The 16,963-nt window shown below is 42.8% G+C and overlaps 1 protein-coding gene across 1 annotated transcript in view; it reads right to left on the bottom strand.

The window, feature by feature from the left end:
* rem2 (RAS (RAD and GEM)-like GTP binding 2) overlaps positions 1-16,740 on the bottom strand; it is a 42,586-nt gene extending 25,846 nt beyond the window's left edge. The window contains exons 1-3 of the mRNA XM_069684978.1: positions 16,484-16,740; positions 13,206-13,542; positions 8,936-9,009 (exon numbers count right to left, since the gene is read on the bottom strand). Of these exons, the coding sequence (XP_069541079.1) occupies positions 8,936-9,009; positions 13,206-13,542; positions 16,484-16,495 (423 nt within the window). The 5' untranslated portion in view covers positions 16,496-16,740. The remainder of the gene's footprint in view (positions 1-8,935; positions 9,010-13,205; positions 13,543-16,483) is intronic.
* Positions 16,741-16,963: the final 223 nt, after the last annotated feature.

Genomic DNA, 16,963 nt, shown 5'->3' with positions numbered 1-16,963 from the left:
ACATTGCCCACAAAAGCACATTGACCTGATGCGGTCAGCCACATACTAGATTTTGACCTAGCCTTGTTGAAGTTGTATCTGTAGTCATCGATCTTTTCTTTGTTTGTTCAGCTATAGTAGATTACTGTTTACTCGCAACACTTGCAGAGACCGGAAAAGCAGCCGCTTAGCTCCGCCTACCCTCTCTAGCAGACCAAATCACTGCTGGGTGATGGAAAATGCGTCACTAACTGGGCGCTGCTTGTGATTTTTACCGTGATAGTCGCCACAGACACCCAGTCAGTAATTCTACAAATGCAAAGGCATTGATCAGTGGGCCATAGGCTCAATCACCATTGTGTTACCTCAATCGACGATAGATAGTGACATATTTATTTAAATGAAAATCGTTGTGATTATTACTTTAAAGCTTTAAGTTATGCATAATAAGGGCATGGAAGCTTTGATTGACAGGTTGGTGCTGCTAGTTGCCTGCTCGGTGACATCTGATCTAATTCAGTCACTGAACTTAACGTCTAGGCCATATTTGTGGTGTTGGTGCCTTTTGGTGTTTTTTCCATGTCCAATCAGCAGGTATAGGTGTCTGCGCTTACTATACCTGGCTTGTTGCCTTGTCGCCTTGTTTACCTATGTTACCATCTCTAATGACACCACACCCATACAATCCTTATGAAGTAGATTAGGAGAGTTGAGGAGTGTTACACTGATGCATAAATTCAGAATCTTATGTTTATATACCAGTGAATAGTCATTGTCATGGGAAATACTTAAGATTTGCTTCAGGGGCTTTAATAGTGGAGCATGTAAGGACATTTTAGATCAAAGTTTAGGGTGGGCCCTTTCCTGTATCGACGTTAAGTCCATTTGTTTGATCTGAATTAAAGATCGAATTGTTACAATGTTGCATTTTGCCTAAACTTTGGTTTGTGTTCACACAGCAGCTTATACCGCGGGGCCAAAAGTTTTGATGAGCAAGGAAACTGCTTTCTGATTAATCAGAATTTCCGCTTGGGACACACACTCCTGTTCATTTATTGGACAGAACTTTTGAGGGAAAATCACATTGTCACGGACAACAATGGAGCAACAGACATGTATTGCAATTGTGATAGTAGCTTTAACTAGGAAAACTGCATTTCCTTGCAGAAAATGTGTGGGAATGCTGAAAGCTGAAGGCTGAAATGCAATTGCAAAACACTGCTGTGTTTTCAACACTGTTGAATGTGAGGAACATTAAACTCAAAGTGAAGAAGAAGAAGCAGAAGGTGTGGAAGATGAATCTTAGAGTGAGACTGCAAGAAATTCCTCGGAAAATGTAAGAGAGGTGAAAAGACGGAGAGAGGGAAAGAGAGAGAGAGAGACTGTGTGTTGACTGCACTAATTAGCTCATCTCAAACAGCTGGAGATACAAGCAGTCATTAAACAGCTTAGACAGTAGATTTAAGTGCAGAAAAGCTGAAAACTTGCCTTTACATAGTGCTAATTTTAAGGGGCAAAAGTAATGAGTATCAGCAAAAGAATGATACTGTGAGCATGTAGAGAGTCTGCTGAACATTAAGATGTATTTTTTTTTGTCTGTCACATGCTAGAAATGTGGATCCCACAGCGAAATACAAATGTGCTCCCGTGTGGATTTGCCCGAGGAAGTGGAAGTCAGTTTAACATTATGGAAGATGGAGAGTAATTTGGCGCTCCATTTGCATTGAAGCTCATTGTGCCAAAAGTGTTAATCCGTTTGGCTTCAAAGTTTTTCCAGCTGTATAGGAGAAGATTTCCTACATTTTGAGTGTGAATTATGTGCGTTGAGTGAAAATTGTGGGCTGAGGAGCAATTTGTTTGGAAGAAGTTTGAAATATTTTGAACAGCCCTCCCACTCTAATTATCAAATCTTCCACTCTAGCCCCGAACATTCCGTGCAATACACACTAATGTTAACTTCTGAAAAAGGCTCAAAACAGCATAAAACTTAAACAGTGATAATTCAAAAACTGTAAAAGATAGCAAAAAGCTGAATACAAGTATAATGGTTGAAAGAATTGTGAACATTTTAAAGCAAAAATTATTATATTACTATCAGAGCCCTTACCTCTTCGCTCCCCCATGTCTGTCCTCTACTCATTTGCTGCCTGGCTGCTGTCTGTCTCTGCAAGTGTCAACATCCGTTAACAACCCACAATGCACAGTGTTTTGGTTTGCTTCCTATATTAGGCCCTACTTTAAGTGTGATTATTTTCTTTCCTGAATCGAACCGGACCGTGGTTTGTTTGGAAAGGGACGAGTCCTGTCTTTTCTGGTGGAACATGGTCCGGTGGTTTGGTCCGCACCAGAGTTTGAATGCGTGATCTCACCTGTCTAAATGAACTGGACTTTCAGAGTAAAGGTAAAAATTTCCAGACCAAAGCTGTCAGGTCTTAATCCAACACCTTTTTCAAACTGGAATGTCAAGTGTGGAGGCCATCCAACATCAGTGTCCCATCTCAATACAGGCTGAATGGGAACATATCACAAAGTCAGGTTGCAAATGGAAAACCTTCCGCTAACATTGAAGGCTTTTATAGACTATATAAAATACCATGTTCATTGCTGTAATGTTTTTGTGTCCACACCCTTTTGTCCAAGTGCGTTACCCCTCCAGTAAACATGAACAGGGATTCAGATATTCCAAAAACTTAGATTATTATAAAGCCATAAGTACTCAACCGTAATAATGAAACCTGATTTATATTCTGAGCAGCTCTTCAAATGTTCTCTCTACACTGAAATTATGAATAAATTATTGCGTTATTTTGGATGGGAGATGTTTGCTTTGGGCTACATCCTGGAAAGTCTCTGCCGACGTGTCATGTTGCTGCCCGTCATGTATGACTCTTTTATTATGGCTTTAGTTTCAAGAAAATTACCACTACTTACCCCACGACCACAATTTGTTGATGTTTGTAATACGGATCCATGAACGTTACGGTCTTTTAATAATACGTGAATTAAAATAATAAAATTATGCTGTATTTTTGTCAGTTCTAAACTGCTAAAAAAATACGCTCATATGGATATATCCGTATTTCAAATATATTTTTTTGGGCTCATCTCACACTCTTTTTGCTACAGTTTCTAACTTGTTTTACACACAGTGAAAAGGGGGATTATTCAGGTGTTCAAACAGCATGATAAATGGTGGAGGCTCACAGTGGAGTGAGAAAAGACTATCTGTTCTACCATCAAAAACCGGTTTAAAAAAAAAAAAAACAGGCCTTCTCAAAATTCATTTTCCCATAACTTCCTGTTTCTGGCGCAGATGTAGATAAGCAAAATACACCCAATAAAATCTGACAGGAAGCATGGTTTGCAACCCCGTCTTTATCAGTGCCGCATACAGCTCTTACTGTTTGTTCCAGTGAGACGCTGCAGCCGAGTTTCTCAAAGCTATCAGTGGAGCTGTGGTCGAAAAAAACAGCCTTTAACAAGTCATTAAACTGGAACGACCTCCAAATGAATTCTCAAACATTTCAAAAGCCTTTTATTCACACAGAAACAACACACACAGGCATTCGGGAACATACTCGCACACCAGCCTGCTCGAGTCAGGCACTACATCAGAAGCCATTAGCAGTGAGGGCAATGAATCACTTATCAGACGTAATTTGCATAACATGCCGTGGCTGTGTGAGCACTCAAACTATTATTCCTTCCAGTTGTGAAAAAAGGCGGCAAACACGGCGTTTGGCTGTAGATTAAGCGTGTGTGTGTGTGTGTGTGTGTGTATCCGTCATTATACAACACGCTCCCTGCTGCCCTGGAACATAGACCCTGAACTATTTCAATCTATTAGCTCCCCGGTCATTTGTTTTGCAGAACAAGATACATGAGTAAAGCAGCTTACGGCCTTTACATGGAAACAAAAGGTCAAACACCCCTCCACCTGCCTGCACAAACATCAGCGGACGCTCATGCTACCATGGTCTCTAAAAACCCAACTTTGTACCCAACACACTTTGGCTTGAGTTCTGTCTGTGTGACTGCCTGTAAGAGCCAAATGAAAGAGCGGGCGGATCAATAAAGAAGCAGGGCTGATGAATGGAAGGGACTGAAAGGCAGACAAGAAAGGGGAAGGAAGAGGAGGGAGGAGCACAAGCAGGAAGTGCCGACAGAGAAGAGAGAGGCACCCGTCTGTCGCTCAGTCAAAATCTGATAATTGGATGATGAAGCTTAGTGTGAATGCTGAGTTGGTGGGTTTGCTCTTTTCCTCTCCCTTACTTACTGCTGCACGCAGACAACGCTGCCCTACAGACGAGTAATGCAGAGGCCATCTGGCTAAGCAGGACACGCAAACGCACGTAAGCACTGCAAAAGCAGAGCACCGATGACCATGAATGACCACATCACCACTTCGTGCAGCTGACATCATCGTACAGACATAGTGCAACACGCAGACTAGAGCGGTGCATGCCATGGACACTAACCGAGTTACACACACACACACACACACACACAGAGGGGTGGTGAAGGGAGTGTCCCTCCATGGCCCAGTTTCAAGCTTTACTATGACGGCATGTGGCCTTTACTCTGCTGAAGAGTCCATTAGCAAATCCCCCAACCCCTGCTGGTTTCAGGGATGCTGTTCTATGGGTGACCCAATGCGGAAGTTCCACAAGTGGCCACTTGAGGCTGGCTCCGAAAGCGAGTAAGTTCCCACCAAAGCCCATAATAAACAGCCTGGTACAAAAACGTTTTGGTTATAAATAGCTAATTTTATGTTCAAGATAACTGTACGGGGGGTGAATTTTTCTATAACTCACCTGGTTTAATTATATTAAGCATTAAATTATAGAAGTGTGGTCACTTGAGTGACAGGTGGACACTGCTGGCTGTCTGCTAGACGTCAACACAGACACACAGTCACTGAACTTCACTTGTTTGTGCTGTTGGAGCCTGTTAGGAATTTTTTCATGCAAAAATCGAACAAATAATCTGTCTGGCTGTGTGATTTATGGCACCATGAGACTGTCCAAGAAGTCTGAGCTCCAGCTTTTTTTGGTGAAATTCAAGCAATATTTTTATTGATATATTCGGATTAAGTAGCAGGTATACTGTGCTTGCCATACCTGGCTTATTAGCTCGTTCAGTGTTTATCATACACTTGTTCATTTGTCGGCAGTGTGTGGGAGTCAGGGTTGTTGTTGGCTTTTCCCCAGAGAGCTTACAGAGAACCGTAGTGATGAGAAGATCGGTTTTTATCCTTACACATTTATGACATTTTGAGACATTTTATACGTAACAACTTTTCAAGTGATTTTACTGACAGCTCTCTAATGTCAGGATGAATTTGTTACTTTTGCTGGAGTCGGTGTGTGCTTCAGTAACTTCAATTGTTTGGTGCAAGATTGTGACAAAACTCTTTGTCTGTCTTTTTTCGTCTTGATGTTAAAATCAAACATGTTGAATAGTATTCCATGTTTTTAGTCTTGGAACAAATAGTGAAGTTTAATTACATCAACATTATCAGCAACCAATAGGTGTACTTTGTCCAGGACCGGAAGGGAAGCAGCAAATTAGGCAGATAGTAAACATCGGGGGGACCGAGGAGGTGCAAGCCACTGCACATCAAAAAGGGCTGTCAACATGTCCTAACTAAACAAGTTGGATGCAAGCTTGCTGTTCAGACACGATGTCTGCCAGGGGGGATAGCTCTGGTGGACCTGTGAAAGTTTGAAGTAAGAGGTGTGAAGGAAATGCCTCGCTAACAGACTGCTAGCTTATTATGCTAACATGGTTAGTTGGCCTTAATCACTGCTGATAACAGAAGCCACAGCACGTAGGGCGGGCAGCCTTTGCCAGAGCTGCTTGTTTGTTTTCCATTGTTAGATTTTATTACAAATTTCCAGCAGGATTATGATGGTAAATGATTGTGAAATGATGGTGCAGTGGTTAGCGCTGTCAGCTCACAGCTAGAAGGTTCCTAGTTTGCATGTTCTCCCCGTGCAGTTTCTCTCTGGGTACTTCCTCCCACGGTCCAAAGACATGCTCGTTAGGTTCATTGGTGACTCTAAATTGCCCTTAAGTGTTGTTGTGAGCGTGAAAGGTTATCTTTGTCTATGTGTCAGCCCTGTGATTGACGATCGGTCCAGGGTGTACCCCACCTCTTGTCCAATGACAGCTGGGGCTCCAGCCCCCCACGACCCTGAACAGGATAAGTGATATAGATAATGGATGATTTCAACAGAAATGTAGTTGTAGTCTTAGCTTATAAAAGGCATATGTTAAGAGGATTTTTAATCATGCTTCACAATAATATAAAGTAGAATTTTAGCATTGACTACCATGCTAGACAGCTAGCTTACTAATGTTCTCATGTGTCTCCGCTTAATTTCGGCTCATACAAGAGCACTTGTCACTTTTGGTAAAGCTTATAAAAACTAATGATGATGTTTTATAAATTCAGCTTTTTCGCAGGCTTGATTTTTGTTCACACAAAGAGTTTTACAAAAATGAATTGAGAAGTGACTCCCAGCGGAGACTAAAACAAACAAACAAACTGTTAAGGTATAATAGCTTCTGTGGACGAGGGCCAGAAATGAGAAACTGTAAATAGTCCAGAACGACTCTCACAAGGCTGCAGAAACACAAAACAGGAAAGAGAGAAATGTCCAGGGAAGGAGCTCGCTGCACACAACAAAGAAACCTGTTCTGTTGTTTTTTTCCCCTCCTAATTCAGCCAAAGAATGTGATCGGGCAGCGATTATCTTCTTCTAAATTACATCCTGGACTTTCTCTCTGATTCGCTTTTACATAATAAATGACCCTCTCCTCCAGGGCAGCAGCAAATACATCTTACTGATGGGCGATAAATACACACATACATCACTGGCCTACATTCTCCAGGCTGTACCTTTTGGTTGTCTTTGATAAATATTTTAATTCCAAGCTATTAAATAGTAATGCAAACTCTCTCTCTGCACCGACACACTGATAAGCCATTGGAGAAAAGGGTGAGAAGGCCCTCTGGTCCTAAGTGACCTTAATCTAACTTTCTTCCTTACATACACAAGAGCCCAGCTGGCTGTTTGGGAGATAAGTTACACAACTAAAGTCAGTCTACAGGAGAAGGACAGACCGGGCGTGCCAGGTCAAGGCCAAGTGTGCCAGTGTTTCTATTTCAGGCACGAGGATGACTTATTTAAAAGCTCCCTACCCTCGTGACATCAACAACACTCATAACGTCCCAGCGTCTGGCAGAGCAGACTCTCAGCCTTATGTGCTGATGCAACGTACACACACACACACACGTCACAGCACAGTCAATATATTTACATCTTTTTGCTCTACTTGTGGTTTGTTTTGCACCACTCTCTGCACTGCGTTTGGTAAAATTACAGCTCGGGCCAAACCTTCATGTGTCAATCGCCCGTGAGTCAAGCCAAGAAAGCACTTGAAGGAACAATCGCTGAATGTGACTGTAACAGTTTTTCATCTTTTTTGGCAGTTTGTATCGCAGGGGGATGACGAGGCGCTGAGCGAGCCGGCCAGAGAGCGCATGCAGCCCGACAGCCAACAGCGTCGGATGCTGACTGTTCCAGCATGATCTTATGCGTGAGTGAGTGATTACGTCAGCCCTGTATGTGCGTATGTGAGAGTATATGTGTGTGTGTCTTTGCAGGTTGCTATGGCAACTTTGGGAGTAGGTTGGGGTGCCCCATGGAGAACACTTTCAGCTTGTAACAAGGCCAGAAGTCTCTTGGGTCCGGCGCTTAATGCTGTGCCAGTTCAAGGCCGAAACACGTGTTAGACAGCTGGACAACATCTGTGTGTGCATCTGAATGTGTGTGTGTAAATTTGCATCTGTGTGTGTCTTCTATCTGTGAGCATTAGCACAAAAAAAGCAGAAAAACATGAACATAATTTGGCGGATAATTTGGGACGCTGTCCAGTCCTCTCTGCCTCCCCCCACTGCTGACGGCCCTGGAGTTATTCCAAGCTTCCCGCTGGCCTGCGTCTGTTGCTTCAGCCTTAATGCCCTGCCTAGTATTAACACGCACAGAATAACAAATGTAATTAACTCGCAGCGAGATTTTAAACACAGCAGCAAAGAGCCAATGGAGAGAGAGGAGCAAGCAGCAGAGAGATTTGCAGCTGAGGACAGCTGCGGGAAAGAAGGGCAGCAAATTTTGAGAAAAGAGAGCAAACAGTGCAGAGGTGAAGAAACGAGCAGCTCTCCGTGGAGTTCCCCAGAGCTAAATGTAGCTGCGTGTGAATAATTTAACCTTAAGGGGAGAGCCCCAGAAGGCCGAGTGGACATCTGGAATAAGATGCATCAGGGATGATCCGGCCCTCACACTAATTAGAGTGCTCTCTCCTCCATCATTTTATCAACAGACATTAATTACGGCATGCTGTTTGATTTTTGCACAGTGTTCTCGTTGTCACACGGAGCTTTACTGCTCTCTGACACAGACTGCTGCAGAAGACAAAGATACTCTCCTGCACAATAATCATCATCACAGGCTCCTTTTAGCTTCAGTCCTAAAGCTTGATGGTGCGTAGCCGCAGCAGTTTAAGCCCTCGCCACGTTAACTGTAGGCTTGTATTGAAATAAGTTAACAAGAGACTGATTTCCACTTTCCCGAGTGAGAGAGCTCCGAAAAGCTCAAGAACAGTGACTACCGCTGCTCAGTGCAGCACGCAGACACACACTCGTACACACACAAAAGGGAAAGTAGGAACACACTCTTTACACTCGAGCGCACACAAATAATTTGCCCATCAAAGAAATTGAAAAAACGGCTTTTCCCGATTTTTTCAGCACAAGAAAAGACTGTCAAAACCAGAGGAAGTTAGAGTTGTCATCGAAAGAGAAGCACACGCAGACAATGTTCGGACACTCACTGAAGGAACCAAACAAGACAGAGCGTCTGAGAAGTGAAGCTGACTGTCTGTTGCTCACCTGTTTCCAGTTGTCGTAAACTATAACTTTGCTGTCCTCCTCGTCGACTGTCACGTTGCACTCGTAGCCTTCACCTGCAGGCACACACACACACATCGAACACATCAGCACACAGAGTGATGAAAAACACCACACACACTGTCTGACACTAACATTCAATCCTGGGAGCAACAGAAGAATGTGGCGGTATGCATCAGAGAGGCTAAGAAAATTGCAATATTGACTACATGTCAGTGGTTTAAGTGCTGCCTTAGCTTGTTGACAAGTTAATCTAGGTCTAATAGATGTTCTCGGCCTACTTCAGAAACCTTAAACCACTTTTTGAAGATGTGTAAATTGGGTTGTTTGGCCATCTGGTGTGTTTGGAAAATATTGCTGCTTCCAATTTCAGACATATGTTCCTCCACTTTATAACTACATGAAAAGAAAACCAGTAATTTTAGCTCCTTTTTCAATTCTCACCGGCTGCGTGGCATTTAGCTCAAAGCCTGTTTTCCCTTCTGATGATGTAAACCTTTTAAGAAATGAGCACATGTATTTATATTAGGGGTGGGACAAAGTATCGATACGGCAATGTATCGTCGCCTTGACTCATGCAATACAATCATTGTTAGGCTGGCGCCAAATATCGATAGTTTACTTTACAAATATTTGGTGCTCTAAACAGATTTCCCTGCGATTTTGACTCACTGAGTCACTACTTCATGACTCCTTGCGGTGGCACTTAATAGCGATGTGCAGGTCATGAGTCAATCGTTCAAAATGAGCAACTCTTTTTACTGACTCGGGAGTCACAAGTCCTCATCTCCACTAACTCTTTCACTGACTCACCCCTCCTACCCACTACCAGCCACTGCAAACTACAAATTTGAGGCGAGACCACCGTATAAGCCTCGTCCTGTGAGAAAAACAACTGCTTTGGTGCTTGTTTCAACTCCAACCAAGCAAAAATCACTTTTTCCGCACACAATCATGGGAGAACGAGCATCACAAACCCGCGAAATTACTCGCTTTTAGGGATGGGGACAAATATTCGAGTACTGTTACACTACCCGCGCACCTGCGCATGCGTTGTTTTCGACTAAAGTAGTTTAACCACGTCAGTCGTGACCAGGAAAAGTGATGTCTGGAAGTACTTTGACCAAAAAGACGACCATAACGTGCTGTTCAAGATATGTGGTGTTAAACATGTATATCATAGAAATACTAGTTTGATGCTTAACCACATGCGTTTAAAGCACAAGGAGAAGCCAGCGGAGACAGACAGTCAGACAGTCTCACATCACATCATTTGCTAGCCCTGTTAGCACACGTTGTTGTGATGATACCAGAGCGGAGAAGATTAACCTGCTAATCACTGACTGGAGACGTGCTCCCATTAAGTGTTGTGGAAGGAGTGTCCGAAGTATGTTTTTTTATCATTTACGAGTACTCGAATGAGTGACTCATACAAACTCGAGTCGAACCTCCCATCTTTAGCACTTATGATGAATGAGTGTAATGTCTGTTGCTAAGAACTGCTCGTGGTGGATTCATGTTGGGTCCCTCTCTAAATAATATTAAAAAATTCTCAAAAAAATTTGATTGATTGATTTGAACGTGAGAGTAAATTAAGTTTAAAGCAGGATAAAAGAAGAAGAAAACAGCGAGATAATGTTGGACAGCGGTGAAAAGAAGTTAAGACATGCGCCAGCCACTTTCAAATCCAAAGTCCTAATTTGTTTTTACAGTTATATATATACAGACTAAAACGCAAACATGGTTCCATCTCAGTTGCTGTCAAATTCTGTCAAACTGTCTTGCAGTATATCATCTTTATTATTGTAGGCCATGTATTGCGTATCGTACCGTACCGTATCGCATTGCATCGTATCGTACTGTATCATATTGCACTGTATCGTATCATATCGCACCGTACCGTATCGCACTGCATCGTATCGCACCGTATCGTATAGTATCGTATCGTATCGTATCGTATCTTATCGTATCGTATCATATCGCACTGTATCATATCGTACAGTATCATACCTGCGATTCGCACCTCTAATTTATATTATTCAACTAACTTCCTAAATCAGCTGGAAACTGTGCTTTTCTATCAATAACGACTAAAATGGGATTCATTGTGCATTTAATGTCAACTTTTCCCCTCAGATGATTTATATACATTTGCTGCATTAGGGAACTGCAACAGGAAGGTGTATTTAGGTTTGACTGATCATTTTGTAGATTAACATTACCCATGCAAGCCATTATAAAAGGAGAAAAAGTCACCCTGTGCAACGGTGAAGCTAAGTTTTAAATATGTTTTGGGTAACAAAGAAGCTCTACAGCATAAAAGGAATAAAATATATCAGACAGTATTTATTAATGAGCTCAATTCCTTGTCTGTTTTGTTCTTTTCAAAAGATTTCATGACCTTTATAAAAAAAGTTTAGAATACCACCAAAGTTATCCTTTCAGGAAAATGCTCCAGGAAGCTACAATTTTCATGAAAAGCCATAGTTACACTGTAATAAAGGTGAAACCTAAAAATGGTTCTCGACCAAATGATTGTACCAAACTGTCAGCTGACCGCATCAATACACTCCCCAGAAAATCACTACCTTAAAGTGCAAGGCAGCTTTTAAAGGTTACGAAATCCATCGTGATGAATGACATGTCTATCTTAAGGCACGACTGAATCTCCAGGTGTTAATAAGTGCTGTTTTTAATGGTAATTATTTGGTGTGGACAGGTGGTATCCCACTCTCAGAGCTAACATGGTGCTGCAGCATCTGTTCAAAACAATCATAAAAGTGTTAATTAAAGAGGTGTTGATTAGTGTTTTTTGACACTTTGTAATTTTGACGTGGAGCTCGTGGAATAATTTAGCACATAGATAAAATCCAAGATGAGGACAAGAGCACAATCTTGGAGACGTGTACTCGCTCCTTGCATGAAAGGGTTTTTTTTCTTTGTCCTTTTATGGTGCAAGAATCCGAGTGTACTACAGGAGCAGTAATGAATACTGTATGGAGTCAGTCAGCTTCACACAGGAGGGGGGAAGTCGAATCTTTGTGACACTGTCTTATTGATTGGCGGGTTGAGGACCAGAGCTGATTATCCTGTGTGTTGCACAGAGTTGTATGACAGACCGACATCCTGACTGGCTGACGGAGCCCATAACAGAGAGGAGAATATGATTGAGGCTGTTTTTGCAGCTTTAAGAGGGAATAAGCAAAAAGGGGAACATACAGTGCCTCGCAGTCCTCCCCACCCTTGGGTTTTCCATATTTTACAGTGTTACAAACTGGAACTGAGGCTTAAAATAAAAGCTCATAAAGGCCGAAATCTGTTGGATGCACAAGTCAATTAAGCACTCAGTCTTAGCCACGGGTGTCTGCAGCAAAGCACACATAACTTAATTTACGCTTCAAAATGGACGATAAATATGTAAAAGTTTAAGGCACAGTATGGTTATTCCCTTTATTGACCAGATGTGAGAAGAATGAAACCACCCTCACATCTTGTAGCTAAGTATGGGGCTAAAGCTAGCAGCAGGTTAGCTTAGCTTAGCAAACTGAATTTGTAGTAAAGCTTTGATGTTTTTTCTTTTTGTACATATTAGCCAAACAAGATATTAAGTATTGAGAATTAAACTCAAAGTAATAATCTTGAAGATTTTAATTTAAGAGTTACAACCAGAGCCAACCGTGGACGTCACACATGTAATACTGTCTGGATATCTGGGAAGTGTGCTCACGCAATTACTGTTTATCACCATAAGTGCCGCCGAAGAGAACAAAACTGAAATCATCGAGAGTACAACTTTAAAGGCGGGTGAATACTTATTCAATTCGATTAAGAAACCACCCTCACATCTGTTAGCTAAATATGTGGCTAAGGCTAGCAGCAGGTTAGCTTAGTAAACTGACTTTGTAGCAAAACTACACTTTTTGTCCGTATTAGACCAACAAGATATAAAGTATTGATAATAACACTTTAGAGGGGCTGTCTGGCAGATTGTGTTAGACAAAGCTAGGCTAGCTGTTTCCTGTCTGAAGGCTCAGCTAAGCTAACTGGCTGCTAGCTCGAGCTACATATTTAACGTAGAGTACCTTGTGTGGTATCAATCTTCTCGTCTAAATCTCAGCAAGGATTTAAGAGTGCCTCAATCAAGCTTTCCTAAAATTAAACTGTAAGAATGAGTTTTAAAAAGCTTCCTAACACAGGTGCACATGGCATGCTACAAAAATAACAGCCCACCAATCCCCATCCAGGTCTTTACCACATGCTTGTGTCTCAGAGTCTATAGAGAGAGATCTGTCCGACTGCCCGGCCAGAGATAAGGCGAGCGACGACTTCCCGACGCCATTCTGTCCCAGTAGTACTATCCTCAACGCCCCTCCATGGCTGTGGTAAGACGACTGGGCGGCTGCTGATTGGCTGAAGGACTCATCCCGAGGCATCCCTGTGTCACTTATAGGCAACGTGGCAGGCTCATCCAAACCCGGGATCCAATCGCAGTCGTCGGACACAGCCTCTTCCCTCCGCAGCTGGTGTTTGACGGGCAGAGGTGTGCTTCCACGCCGGAGGGGCGGCGCCGTGGTGAGAAACATACTGTACTGGAAGAGAAAGAAAGCACAAAGATATACGTTTTAGTCTACAAAGGAGCCATAAAAGAACACACATTTGGGTTTTGGTGCCTACAGTTCTTTAAAACAGTCAAACAGGCCTGTAGGGCTCTCTATTCTGGTATTGTTATCACTGGAGAATGGGGGAGGGGTGTTTCCACTGTGTGTGCGCAGATGTCTCAATGAGCAGGAAGGCGATATCAGTGGAGGTGAGACAGATAAGTGGCAGTGCGAGAGAAAGGTGCTGATGAAGACACAGAGCATGTCAAAGGAAAACCTAAGAGAGACTGAGGGAGGTAGTGCGTGTCTGTGTGTGTGTGTGGCCGCAGTGGTGTATAAAAGGGGAATAAGTGCGGTCAGGTGTCTCTAAACTGTTCAGTGTGTTCATAGAGCATGAATTCACACAAAAATAGGTCAAAAACAAAGTCTTTATCTCCATCCCCAGCGATTAAAAAGGGGGAAAGCAGTCAGCTGTTCTCTCCAGAACAATAGTTTGGCTGAGAAAAGTGTGTGTTTGTGTGAGGAAGTGTGTGTGCGTGCATTTGCATAATGGTGTGTGGGCATGCAGCCGCAGCAGGTCAGCCACAGACGACCCTCATCAATATTAATGCAGCAATTAATCCAGCTCCAGTCGCACCCTTGGGTGTCTGTGGCCAAGCCTGTGCCTGTGCCAGAGCTAAGTAGAGTATTGATGCCTAATTGAACAGGACAGAGACAATAACATCAACACGTTAGAATATAAAGCGGTCCAATTCACATCGGAATCAAAGAGGAGAGACGCACAGATTACACTGAGCTGAATCAGCAGCTCTCTGACACCGTGTCTACAAACAATTGAGATTATGAACTTTACAGTTAGGGTTCAAATCAGTGAGGCTGTATATGTTGCATTAGACTGTTGGATTATACAGGTGTTCCTAGTGCAGTAGTAACTTTGTCTCCTGTACAATAGACATTTCATGGTTTTACTTTGTTTTCATAACATCTTTTAAATTCTCAATAATGTTCTCAGTATGGCAATAGTACCATTATATACTTAAGTACTGTGCATGCCATTGTGTAATGCAGTGTAGCACCGTCCTGTTTGGAACCCCAACAACGTGAAGCTGAGAGGTCTTGTCTCACCCTGAAGGGGTTCCTCCGTGTCCATAGCAACGGTTAACTCTGTAGCCTTCTTAAAATGAGCTAACTGAGCTGTTATCACTCACATTAAATGGAAAAATTTCCACTGATAGTGATGTAAGACACGGTGCACCTGATTGAGATTTCCGTCCCGTCATTGTTATTCCATTCACCATCTTTAAACACCGCCGTATCCCATTCCCTTTAATGTTTACCCTATTTCATGTGCCATCTTCAGTTTTGTAGATCCCTCTGTCGTGGCGTACAGTTGTTGCGTCTTTAACCTTTATTGCTTTCTCTCAGCTAATTCCTCTCTTTTCTTTTTTTCCCCAATGTAAACAAACCAACGTCAGATTGGCGGATTGATATGATTACAATTAGTCCTCCAGATTGTGTGATTAGAGCCTCATCCCTAGCAACAGTGTGTTCTTCATAACAACGGTCTGCTATCAAGAAATAACAGACCTCGGAATGCCGAGACAGCTGTGTAATAAAGTGTGGTATAGTACGAAGAAGTACAGTATTGTGTAATGTAATGCAGTACAGTATAGCAAAGAATAGAATGTTAAAGTGTAGTAAAGTACAGAATAGTATAGCATTTTATAGAATACTAAAGTATAGTATCATGTAGAATAATATAGTATAGCATACTAGCATACAGTACTATACAGGTAAGTAGGCTATAGGATACAAATGTGTTGTGTAGTAGAGTACAAAATAGTACAATATGTTGCTGTATTACGTACTGCAGTATAATGAAGGGTGGTGGTCTCTAATGTACAGTTTAGTTTTACATATTTCAGTAGTATAGCATGTATGGTAAAGTACAGTATTAGGCCTATAGTATTATGTTGAGTAGATAGTAGTGTGACTTTACAGTACAGCATAGTATTATTTTTCATACATGCAGTTGAGGTGTGGCTGCTTGTGACAGTTATAGCCCCTCTCTCTCTCTCACACACACACACACACACATCACACATCACACACACACAGGCTTACTGAGGTAGCTCAATTAGGTTAATTGAACGAACTAATCAATTACGCATGGCCTTTATTGTCAGCGGCGCTCAGGGCAGCTGTACATGCGGAGACAGGAAACTCTGACCGCGGACTGAGCCGGCGTGTCGGGGGTTAATCTGCTTCTCTCGCCAGCCTGTGATGAAACTGGGGCAAACAACAGTGCACAATACAAAATTAATACTACAGGCAATGTTTTTATCCTCCTCTCGTAACAGCCCGATTACTCTGACTGCTGCTCCTCCGCCCGCTGCAGCCGAGTTATGTCTGGTGCACTTTTAATTCTCCCGAAACATGTTTACTAAGCGGCTCATTGTGGTTCAATACAGAGGTCTATGAAATAATCTATGAGGGATGAGATGGTCCACGTAGAGAGAGAGACAGATCGATGGATCGACCACCTTTAAGAGCTGTAACCCTGGCGAAGACATTACAGAAATACTTACTGGACCATCTTACAACTGTGACAGAAAATCCAATATATAAGGCTCCTATAAGGCACACCAGGTTACTATAAAGTCACCTTTGAGTAGCACAGACAAGCTGTATGTTTTCTTCTATTTTTATGTGAAAAAAATGCTCAAAATTGTGACCTAAATTCCCCCACAAAGACAGTATGACGGAGGGAACCCAAAGTAGCCTATGCATGCTTACAAACAAAGATTAGATCTCGTGCTGGTCACATTAGAGCGTGTGTAGTCTAGGCTACCTGGCGCGTGTGTGTAGTTTGAGGCTATTGTGCAGAGCGCACGAGGTGTCTTTAATGGAGGTGGAGAATGTGTCGCCTTACCTGGTCAGCCATGGTTATGATAAGTCTTCTCTTTATGGAACAAGTGTTGTAGTTGCAACCGCCTCTCCCGCTCAAGTCATGTGTGCTGGGTGCTGCTGCAGACCACGCGCCGGCATCACACTCACAACGGCGGCAACGGACGGCGCACAAAAGAGACGCACCACATTTCTTTTAACATGATGTTATTCTACCCCCAAACCGGCGCGTAAAAACCCTCCTCTGGTGACAGGAGAGGAGAGGCTAGGCGCGTGGAAGATTGGTGAAGATGGTGGTGGTTGTAGTAGTAGGATGGAGGGTGGATGAAGAGGCTACACCTGCGTCTCCGCTTGGAAGAAGAGGCGAGTTCTTATAGGAGGAAGAAAAAGGGAAGCCATCAGCACAACAACACATCCCCTGCTGTTCTTTTGGTGTCCCAGCGGCCAGCAGCGACTTCGCTTCACTCCCCACCTTCAGATAATACCTGCATCTCTCTCTCTCTCC

The sequence above is a fragment of the Semicossyphus pulcher genome, unplaced genomic scaffold (genome assembly GCF_022749685.1).
Source record: "Semicossyphus pulcher isolate SPU_LCO1_2020_fin unplaced genomic scaffold, fSemPul1.0.p SCAF_7, whole genome shotgun sequence".
Lineage (NCBI taxonomy): Eukaryota > Metazoa > Chordata > Actinopteri > Labriformes > Labridae > Semicossyphus > Semicossyphus pulcher.
This window is presented reverse-complemented; position numbering and strand designations above follow the sequence as displayed.